This window comes from Schistocerca cancellata, chromosome 8 (genome assembly GCF_023864275.1).
Source record: "Schistocerca cancellata isolate TAMUIC-IGC-003103 chromosome 8, iqSchCanc2.1, whole genome shotgun sequence".
Taxonomy (NCBI): Eukaryota; Metazoa; Arthropoda; class Insecta; order Orthoptera; family Acrididae; genus Schistocerca; species Schistocerca cancellata.
The window spans coordinates 540007058-540019151 of record NC_064633.1 but is presented as its reverse complement, the minus strand read 5'-3'; the positions used below and the strand labels follow the sequence as shown (position 1 = coordinate 540019151).

General features: G+C 39.0%; 1 protein-coding gene across 4 annotated transcripts in view; it reads left to right on the top strand.

Moving 5' to 3' along the window:
* The first annotated feature begins 845 nt into the window (after window positions 1-845).
* Window positions 846-12094, top strand: part of LOC126094560 (methyl-CpG-binding domain protein 3) — a 50268-nt gene continuing 39019 nt past the window's right edge. The window contains exons 1-3 of one of the 4 annotated variants that reach the window (XM_049909014.1): window positions 846-1145; window positions 2264-2416; window positions 8887-9028. In XM_049909014.1, the coding sequence (XP_049764971.1) occupies window positions 1000-1145; window positions 2264-2416; window positions 8887-9028 (441 nt within the window). In that variant the 5' untranslated portion in view covers window positions 846-999. Of the gene's footprint in view, window positions 1146-2263; window positions 2417-8883; window positions 9029-12094 lie in introns of all 4 variants that reach the window. The other 3 variants (XM_049909012.1, XM_049909016.1, XM_049909015.1) reach the window with 3 other exon arrangements.

Genomic DNA, 12094 nt, shown 5'->3' with positions numbered 1-12094 from the left:
ACAGCGTGTTCCGCACTACCCGTTACACGGTGAGGGGGGGGGGGGGGGGGGAGCGGTGGAAGGGGGCTGTGTGGTAACGTTAACAACGCTGGCCAGAGAAAACTACTTGCAGTCTCATCTGTGACTGTTGTTGTGAGAAGTTTAGTTCGCTCTGTGACTCGAGTGCGCTAGGTCGTACATCCTTGTATACATCGATTTTCTGTAAAATAAAGTGTGTTGTGTACTTTGTACCACTGTGTATCAATCATTCGCTATCAGTGCGTACCGGAGTCCTACGTTATTAGTGTGTGAGAAAAATAAACAATGTAAATGGACCAGCCGGCCGAAGTGGCCGAGCGGTTCTAGTCGCTACAGTCTGGAACCGCGCGACCGCTACGGTCGCAGGTTCAAATCCTGCCTCGGGCATGGATGTGTGTGATGTCCTTACGTTAGTTAGGTTTAAGTAGTTCTAAGTTCTAGGGGACTGATGACCTCAGAAGTTAAGTCCCATAGTGCTCAGAGCTATTTGAACCATTTGTAAATGGGCTGTATTTATACCCTCATAAACGTTGTTTAGTATATATATAATGTCGATGGTTTGAAATTTTGTTTCACTTCGCAGCACTTCACCACAGGAAACTGAGCAATAACTCACGTTATAAAGTTTGCTTTGGCCATTAATTTCACCGTTCGTAACTGGGCTACGCGAAATGATGTGACGTGACGGACAGCGACACAGCGTGAACTGTGAATACATCCCGACTTGACGGTGACGTAACGTGACAATCAGTGTGGATTGGCTTTCGAGACGATATCACAATGCTCGTTTGATGCTGATAATCGATTTTTATATCGATAAAACGTTGCCTTCGATGCATCCAAACTGGTAAACAAACGACGCACGGATGCGGTGGGTGCTTGTCAGAATTCGATAATAGTGTTTGAAAGTTTACTACATTTTTGGAGGTGTTTGTGCATCACTTATAAATACATTAAATAGATAATGTGACACGGAGCTCAATGCAGGACGTGATTGGTGATACGAGAACAATGGCTCTTGAGAAAAGGAAATATGAGTGCAGTGCTTTACCAAAGGGATGGCAGCGAGAAGAAGTAATCAGAAAGTCCGGCCTATCTGCCGGAAAAGTTGACGTTTATTATTATAGGTGAGAAAGAAGTTGTGTATCATAAGCAGTTGATTTAAACCATTAAGCTATTCTTTGCTACTCAGTAGACGCATACTACACAGCCCCAAGTTTTTTAGGGTTATTCAATAAATTGCTGTTTGTGTTAATCTTTTTTACTACTCTCAGTGTAAATCTTCCTTTTGCCGGCAATACCTTTTTCGAAGTATAATTGCCTGTCATGGTACGTGACATTTCCTTCCATTATGAAATTTCAGTTTAATTTTCTGACAGTTTCTTAAGCAAAAATTTTAAACCAGACCAAAGAGAGTCGTATCCTGGGTATGTTGAAAATAAGTTTTGGCATTCATTGCAATTGCGCGAGAATTATTGCAGTATCAATTATTTGGTGTTACAAAGGCTTCTGTTGTTTTGAAGTAAATAATTAACAACTTTTATAACTTGTAGGCTTGTATAGAGAGAGCAGTTTATTATATATCTTAAGTCCACGTGAATCAACTTGCTTTTCGAAGATTTAAAATTTTAAGCAAATGCTAGTCTTGTGACTGTTGCTTTCCATTACATAACCGTTTTCATTAGTTTTCTTTGTGGTCACAATATATATCACCGTGTTTCCTGAACCTCACTGTGTGGGATGAATTTGAATTTATTGTAAATAAATGCGTCACCTTCACATTTTTTTTAAAAGAGTAAAATGTTTAATTCACTCGTTTCTCTTCCTCACTTGATAGATTAATATTATGCATTTTCTGACTCAGGCAGCATGTATCAAGGGCAGTGCTGCTGCAAATGCGTGTCGATAAATTAATTTACTTTTATTAGATAAGGGTATTAAAATTCGTACATAATTTGGACTATCTGTTCTTTTTTGCCACCAGCATTTGGAGATTGTTTTTATTGCTCATAACCTATTGTTCAGTATAATTAATACAAATCATAATTTTAGTATGTGGTGGCACTGTTTGACAATGTTGCAGTATGGAGCAGTATACTACCCTGCTGAAATCATGCAGTGTGGTGTGCAATTGCATGGCATTTCTCTGTGTAAATGCCCTCTCAATTTAACTAAATTTTAAATTAAATATGAGTGAGGTAAGAACAAGATAGGCCGCGACTGAGCAGCTGTTTTCCAATTCCAGCCCAAATGGGAAGAAGTTTCGCAGCAAACCACAACTGGCTCGATACCTGGGCGACGCTCTAGACCTCGCCACGTTCGATTTCCGGTCTGGCAAAATCAATTCCCTGCTTCTCCGAAAAAACAAGAAGCAGAGGGGAACTCAGTTTGATTACAGGTAGGCTTAAGCCTACAGACTTGCACTTTATACCTCACTGAGAGGGCTGCGGGTGGCAATTGACTGTCTGTAGTCACTGAATTGGCTCCATACTAATTTATGTTTATTAACAATATCCAGGATAGTTTGTGTGGTATATGAGATAAGATCATGTGTTCATGTTTTCTACTTGCTTTTCGTGTACACTTGTGGAATCTGTTGTAAAACTGTGACCCAATTACTTTCAAACAAATTGTGTTGATAGTAAAATAATTTGTTTTGCATGAGTACTGTGATTATTTCCATAGTTTTGCTACACTTTGTTGGTGGTGTTCATGTGTTGTGATTTAAAACTGGCTTTACTCTGTTTTACTAACTTTAAAACAGTAAATTATGTTGGTTAAATTTCTCTCCTCTTTCCAACCCACCCAAGAGAATCTGTAAAAACACTGCCTTGCATACGTTTAACATACAAACTTAAATATGTTTTGTGTCTGATTAAGTTGGTTGGTAACTCAGCAGCTTTTGCACCTCCTCCTTCCACTTTTACGTATATAAAAAAATGATGCTGCAACTCTGTCTACACTGATCAGCAAAACTGAAGATTGCAGTACCTCCTGTCTGTCTGGACCCATGATGTCGCCAAGATGGTGGCCACCCCTATTTCAACTGTATACAGTATGGCAATCATGGCATCACTGATTACACTTGTGAACAGACATAAATAATTGAATAAATATGTAACTGTAAATATACAATGAAACTAATGGCATCACCACAAGAATGGGTTTTTTTGGGCAGGGACAAATTAAATGTACAACAAACCTAATTATGAAGTGATAAATTTTTAGTTTTTCATCCTCAAATAACATTCACAAAATGTTAAAGACTATTATTAGTTGGTTTTATTAAATTGAAAAACAACTGAACACAACACCCCTCCTCAATTCAATGATTTTTACATTTAACAGTAACAAAAATGAAAGTAAACCCAATAAGCTTCTGAAAGTGATGAATCTAGGAACTGGTAAGCCTTTGGTAAAGATATGTGCAATCTGGTCCTCCAAACGTACATGCTCAGCAGTGATGATGATGTGGAGGTGAAACTAATCCACGGGGTAATATTTAACGTTGATGTTCCTCAACCGATGATGTTCCCATTTTTCAGGAACTATATGCAGGACTGATTATCATTGAATGTACAAATTGGTAGCGGAAGTGGAATTTGAATATCGTCTTTGAGCCAGAGTAATTCAGCAGCAGATGTTGCCGAAACTACATATTCTGCCTCTGTAGAAGACAAAGCAGCACTAGTCTGTCTCTTTGTTGCCCAAAAGACAGTATTTCCAAATAGTTGTAACAGATAACCAGAGGTAGATCTTGTGTCTTCCTTTTTGTTTCAGTTTGCATCAACATAGGCCAGTAGAGGCTTCTTGATTTCCCTTTCGATAATGTAGTTTCATATTGATGGCTCCTTTGATATAGCTCAAAACTCTTCTCAAGCATCCCCGGAGTTCTTTCAATGGATTGTTTTGATACCTGTTTAAGAAACTAACCACAGCATGCAAATCGGGCCTTGTTTGCTGTCATTACACACATCAAGCATCCAATCAATTCTCTGCATGGCTTATCAATCCATTTTCATTCCTTGATTACCAGTTTAACTTCCGTAGGTGTCTTGACAAGGTTACTGTCTTGCATGTTGAATCATTGTAGCAAACTCTTCTAATATAAAATTTGGCTCATGTACATTTCTTCTTTGTTCCATGAAATCTCGATTCCCAAGTATGATTGTGACTCTCCTAGTTCCTCCGTTTAAACTACTACTTTTAAGTTAAAATTTTTTCTTGGATGGTTGGTTGCTTGATTTGGGGGAGGGAACCAAACAGTGTGGTCTGTCCATCAGATTAGGGAAGGATGGGGATGGAAATCAGACGTGTCCTGTCAAAGGAAAGCGATTTTGGGAAATCATAGGAAACCTAAATCAGGATAGCCGGATGTGTGTTTGAACTGTCATCCTTCCAAATGTGAATCCAGTGTGCTAACCACTACACCACCTCATTTAGTAAATTTCACTCTGTCCATTACCTTTCTGTGATTTCCTGCCATCAGACTGTCATCAGCACATAGAGCACAATGTAAATGACAACTTCCTTTAAATAAAGTAGTAAAGACATTATCTGCTTCTGACTGAGTGACTCTTATAGAAATAAGAAGCATATGAATAGAATGATTCCATGCTAATGGTTCTGGCTTTAAGCTATATAAATACTTCTGTAACATGCAAAACAAACCAATTGCATCTTTCAGTTCTTCAGGAATAACCATGTTTATTTTCTCCATGGCTAATCCATGAAGAAAAGCATTGGCAACATCAAATTGTTCCAGAACCAGTCCTTGTTAAATTGTAATAACTAGCATTATTCGGACAATTGCAAGTCAGATCACTGATGCATATATGTTTCCTCATTGTCAAATCCTTTTGTCTGTGAACATCCTTTAGCCACAAGTCTAGCCTTGTGTCTTAAGATATTTCCTTCTTCAATTTGAATTCCCACTTACTGCTGATGACCTTCTGTCCAGGGGATAATTTAACAAATATCTAAGTCTTGTTTTCCTTTATAGAGTCAGTTTCATCCAGTATAGCTTTATAAGAGTATTCCTTATCTCCACGACTTGCAGTTTCCTTCTAGCTTTTCGGTACACCATCAACAAATGATTCAGCATTCAGTGCAAGAACATTATAGCCATCTAGGTGTTTAGGAGGGTTCCCCTTCCTGGTAGAATGTTGAACAGCTTCATTTTCAGTTTCCTCTTCATCACTGGTCAGTTCTGGTATGGGAATTCTTTTGTGACCTCCATCATTTGATTTAACATTGTCTTTGGTGAGTTCTCCTCCATTATTGTCCTTTTGCTGCTTTTATGATGATTTCTGTACAGATTCTGGTCTCCAGTCCTCAATTGGTATATGTTCAAAGTCAAATCTGCAATTGTAGAAAACAATGTTGCTTCCTGTGATTCCCCCCCCCCCCCCCATGGATACCAAAGTCTCTAGCTATTAGGAAAGCAGCCAGTGAAGTAGCACTTCAAACATTTGCAATTGAATTTCTTTGTTCCAATTCCTTAGGTATATGTAGATAAGCAATATGTCCAAATGCCCAAATGCTCTCAGCTTATTCAAGTTAGGTTTCTCATTGTACCACAAAGCTGCAGGAACCTTTCCTTTCAAAGCCGCAGTAGGACTTAGTAGGTATACAGCAGTACAGACAGCTTCTGACCAGAACATCTCACTTAATTTACATTGAAGTATCAAACAGCGAGCTCTCGCAATAAGAGTGTTGTTCATTCGCTCTAAGAGCTCATTTTGCTGAGGAATGTATCTGATTGTGAACCGAAACTGTATTCCTTGTTCTTCAGAAAATTGCTAAAAGTCATTCAAGATGCATTCAAGACTAGCTCAAGAGATCTGGTGGCAAATTTCCTAGTGTGATTGTATAATAGCTGTGATTGTTTTCCTTCGACACAATCTGAGCATCATTCTGTGGGGATCGTTGAAGGGTCCAGTTCCATTATGTCAATGTGTGACTGTAGGTGTTTAATGCTATCACACCTCAAATGGCCTAATGTGCGGTGCCACAGTTTCACCTTAGTTTCAGTTGAAGCAGCTGACAAGGCTTTACGTTGCAAAAAATTTAAAACATATAGCTGAGATTCATTCCTATCTGCAGTAGCAATGATTTTTTTCCCTTTTTAATTTAACCTTGAGCTTTTTCAAATGTGATACAAAAACCATTCATTTCCAATTTTCTAACTGACAGGAAACTAATTGACTAAGCACAGATAAAACATCTTTGATCGTTATATGAACTTCCTCTCCTTTTACAACACTGGTGACTTTAATGTCTCCTTTTACTTTAGCCTCATGACAAATGCCTGATTTAGCTACTTTAACTTCAATTGGTTGTTCCAGTTTCTTTAAATTAGTGAAAGGTATCTTACTGCTAATCAAGTATTCCAGAGTCCAAGAACCAACTTATGTTGTTCACTGATTTATCTTCACTTGATGCTGCAAAGCAAAAACCATCTTCCTCTTTAACATTAGCCACGACCAATGAATTACTGGTTTCTGAATTCTTGTTTGGTGACTTAACTCTGCAGTTGGCCCTTTTGAACCAGGCTTTCCACAGTGATGACAAACAAAGTTGAATGAGTTCCCTGAAGTTCATTGCTGACTTCTTGTTTTACTGGCGTCTGATGAATCTTTATTCTGATACCATTGAGTCTAAAAGGCTGTAGGAGGTGCTGTATCTTCACTGTTGTTTTTACTGATGACTCCCGCTTTGACTCTTCATCCAGTAGCCCAGTTTTCACAAAGCTCAGCATCAAGTCTTTCATTGAGAACGTTTTGATTCCAGTGATCACTATGTTGTATTTTGCAAGCATTGTTAAAAGTAGATGGCATACAATGACGATTTCTTCAAAAGTAGCCAGAGTTGAATGTAAATCTCGAATCAGTATATTAAACTTAAGAAATGATTAACTAACATATCGTTTGCCACATTAAATTTCATATTTAACAACTATTTTCTCAATGGAAGTTGACTAGCAATTCCTTTTCTCTCAAGCTTATTGCACAGAGATGTCCATAAATCGAAAGTGTGAATCTTATCTTTCGCATATTCCAAGTGAATGTCGGCGATGCATTGAATAAGATGAGACTTACATTTCTGATCTTGTTTAGCCAGTTCAGCCAATCATGTTTCCTTTGTGACATACTGTGTGTCCACCTCTCCATCTACAAATTCCGCCTTTTTCAGATAATGCACTTGCACAGGTGGTAAAAGTTCCAGTTCCTCAAGCAGAGTTTCCATCCTAAATTTCCAATTGTTGAAATTTGTTCCATTGAATAAAGGAATACAATATTTTTCAACTGTGGTTACCACCTCAAAAAAAACTTTGTGAGGATCCACTTGTGGCCAGGTATTTTGTTACAAATTCCATTTTGAAACAAACCTTGGCTCATGACCTATTAGATTTTTAGTTTCTCACCCCCAATAACATTCACAACATGTCAAACACTGTTATTAATTGATTTTATTAAACTTAAAAAAGCCAAAGACAACTGAACACATAATAACAATGGCAGGAAATATGCTTTTTATCTTTGAAATTATTTTACATAAATCACAAATATAATCATTGAAATCACACTCAATGTGAAGACTGCCAAAACAAATACTAACACAAAAATCAAACATACAAAGCCTTCAGCAATTAACGCAACCTACGTACCCCGATACCACACGCAACTTGATGAGTGAAGTTAGCAGTACCATAAAACCAAATCTCATTGATACAACTAATATCTAAAACCTAACTTTACCAAAAAAAAAAAAAAAAAAACTCCACGGTATTTACCAATCAGAATCCAACAAAATTAACAACAAACAAAGCAACCCAAAAATTCATAAAAAAAACTGCATGAATACCAATTTCAGTATACGAGAAACATGCATGCCATATGTAATACAATAAAATCATAAAAATGTACGTACCAAGTCACAGCCAGCCAACACACAAATTTAGCAATCTAGTGATAAGAAAAATAATGTCATCAACACAGTCTCTCGAGAGGCCAGCCAACATATGAACCAGAAATTGTGGATAAAATGCCATATGTTGTCCCACTGACAAGACCACAAGTCTTGGTCCCTGATCTGAGCAACTTTGCTCAATCTGATGCCTTCTCCTCAAATGTAACACTTCACATACTTGCCAACTAAACCAAATAACTGTAGGAATTTAAGCACAGTCAGTATGTTGCCCCCCCCCCCTCCCCCCCCCCCCCCCCCCTATTTAGGTACTAGTAAACTTCTTAGTCATATCCAAAATAAACAAAAAAATGAAACATAAAATTAAATCTCAAACCATAAACAACACTACACTAATAATTACAAACCTGAAAAGTACCCACAACTGCCAAAATCCAAATAACTCACTCAAAGAATGCCACAAACTCTTCCAATATTATTCTCGCAGGCAGCACTCTGACCCAGTGAATCACTAACATCTCTTATAAACAATTTAGAAAGCTAAGCATCCCACAGGAGAGTGCCACCACTTAATTCAACATGCCCTCTACAGTCACAATCCATTTCGAATAGACTGCGCCCCTTTGATGTCATACGATGCAGTTACGTCACGGGTCAAAGCAGATAGCTGGTTCCGCAAACTTTGGTTGATGCTGGAGCCTGATGTGAACCTGTGATCTCTGTGATTAACAAGCACCATTGTTCCTTGACACTACCATAAAAAGAATTGTCAGATGTTACGATATATTATTTTCAAATATTTGTGCAACATTTTGAATTGATTTTAAAATGTACATGCTAGATTTGATGCATTAAAACTATACTTTCATTCAGTTGGACACTATATAAGAAGCTGTTTCCAGGAGTATCTGCTACTTATATAGAATTCTATTGCAGCAGGGGTGTCCGCAATGATGCTTCTCTAGTACCTCCAATCAGGCAGACAGCATCAATTTTCAAACAGCCTGTGACTGTGCACAAGATGCAAGAAGGCAAAGTGAAAACAGATTTCAAGCATGGTCCACAGGAGAAGCCAAAGCAGGTTGATACATTAACTTTATGGAAGCATATTTTGTAATTGGACTTTGTTGCATCAGAGAAAGTTATATTTCAATAGTGGCTAGACTTACAAGTGTATGAGACTTCATTTATTTTTTTATGTGTAAAATACCAGTCCCCAACACTTATTAATAAATCTAAGAAGGCATAACATACATGTAATGTAGAGGAGTTATGATTATTATATTGGATAACTAAAACAAGCAGAAAGATAAAAAATCCACTCACCAACCGGTGGCAGAACACACACATAAAAGAAAGTCATAATTAGGCAAGATTTCATTGCCTGTGGCTCCTTCTTCATGCAGAAGGGTTGAAGGGGAAGGAAGAGACATGTAGGAGAAGGACTGGAAAAGTGTAGGAAAAGGGGTGGATCTCAGGAAAGTCAGCCAAACTGCGGGTCAGGGGAGACTTATCGGATGGGATGAGAAGGAAAGACACTGTTGGAGACTGCATTGGACGAGATTTGAAAACCTGATAGCTTAAAGGTGGGAGGCAGGGTAATACGCAAGACAGAGATTACTGCTTAAACATTGTGCATGAGTTAATAGCAGTGAAAAGCTAAGTGTATTGTACATAACAGGTGGAAGGGGGATGATAAAAAATAGATGGGCAAGACAATGAAAGATTTAGAATACTAAAACTGAGTGAAGAAAAGAGTAGTTACTGTGAAGAAATGTTAATTAAGGCCAAGAGAGTGGCGAGAGCCGAGGACATGTTTTAGTGTTGGTTCCCACATACCACAATCTGAAAAACTGGTGTCTGAGGGAAGAATCCAGATGGCACATGTGGTGAAACAGGTACCGAGATAACGATTGTCATATGGTAGAACATGCTCCGAGTCCATATAGACTGTGATGAGGCTGGCCTGTTAAAATTCCTGGAATCTCTGAATACCTTCTCCCAATTAAATTTCACATGGCCCTATTCCAAATCCTGTGCCACTTTCCTCGATGTTGATATTGTCCTCACCAAAGGCGAGCTACACTATTCTGTCCACATTAAACCTACTAACAACCGACAGTACTTACATTTTGACAGTTGCCATCCTTTCCATGTCAAGCATTCCCTCCCATACAGTCTTGGCATTCAAGACAAACATATTTGTTTGGATGCAGACTATTTACAGCAATAAACTACCATTCTCACCTCAATCTTCACTGGACGTAATTACCCCACCAGCCTAGTTCAAAAGCAGATTTCCCAGGCATCACATCCTATTACTGCTGAACTCTTCTAAAAAGGACTTCAGGGCACACCATTGGTCACTCAGTATTATCCTAGTCTGGAATGTATTAATTAGTTACTTTGACAAAGCCATGACTACCTAGAGCCATCCCCTGAAATGAGATCCATTCTGTCTGAGATTTTACCCACCCCACCTACAACAGCTTTTCATTGCCCTCCCAATATCCACAATATTCTTGTCAGACCCTATGCACATTCTACACACATCTCCCTACACTATGGCTCCTACCCCTGTGACCGTCACTGCTGCAAGACTTGCCCTGTGCACCATCTTACCACCACCTATACCAACCCTGTAACTGGCAAAACACATACTATCAAAGGGAGGGCCACCTGTGAAATGACACGTCATTTACATCTACATGACTACTCTGCAATTCACATTTAAGTGCTTGGCAGAGGGTTCATCGAACCACACTCATACCATCTCTCTACCATCCCACTCCCGAACAGCGCGTGGGAAAAACAAACACCTAAACCTTTCTGTTCGAGCTCTGATTTCTCTTATTTTATTTTGATGATCATTCCTACCTATGTAGGTTGGGCTCAGCAAAATATTTTCGCATTCGGAAGAGAAAATTGGTGACTGAAATTTCGTAAATAGATCTCGCCGTGACGAAAAACGTCTTTGCTTTAATGACTTCCATCCCAACTTGCATATCATATCTGCCATACTCTCTCCCCTATCATGTGATAATACAAAACGAGCTGCCCTTTTTTGCACCCTTTCGATGTCCTCCGTCAATCCCACCTGGTAAGGATCCCACACCGCGCAGCAATATTCTAACAGAGGACGAATGAGTGTAGTGTAAGCTATCTCTTTAGTGGACTTGTTGCATCTTCTAAGTGTCCTGCCAATGAAACGCAACCTTTGGCTCGCCTTCCCCACAATATTATCTATGTGGTCTTTCCAACTGAAGTTGTTCGTAATTTTAATACCCAGGTACTTAGTTGAATTGACAGCCTTGAGAATTGTACTATTTATCGAGTAATCGAATTCCAACGGATTTCTTTTGGAACTCGTGTGGATCACCTCACACTTTTCGTTATTTAGTGTCAACTGCCACCTGCCACACCATACAGCAATCTTTTCTAAATCGCTTTGCAACTGATTCTGGTCTTCGGATGACCTTACTAGACAGTAAATTACAGCATCTTCTGCGAACAATCTAAGAGAACTGCTCAGATTGTCACCCAGGTCATTTATATAGATCAGGAACAGCAGAGGTCCCAAGACGCTTCCCTGGGAAAGACCTGATATCACTTCAATTTTACTCGATGATTTGCTGTCTATTACTACGAACTGCGACCTTCCTGACAGGAAATCATGAATCCAGTCGCACAACTGAGACGATACCCCATAGGCCCGCAGCTTGATTAGAAGTTGCTTGTGAGGAACGGTGTCAAAAGCTTTCCGGAAATCTAGAAATACGGAATCAACTTGAGATCCCCTGTCGATAGCAGCCATTACTTCATGCGAATAAAGAGCTAGCTGCGTTGCACAAGAACGATGTTTTCTGAAACCATGCTGATTACATATCAATAGAGCATTCCCTTCGAGGTGATTCATAATGCTTGAATACAGTATATGCTCCAAAACCTTACTGCAAACCGACGTCAATGATATAGGTCTGTAGTTCGATGGATTACTCCTACTACCCTTCTTAAACACTGGTGCGATCTGCGCAGTTTTCCAATTGTAGGTACAGATCTATCGGTGAGCGAGTGGTTGTATATGATTGCTAAGTAGGGAGCTGTTGTATCAGCGTAATCTGAAAGGAATCTAATCGGTATACAATCT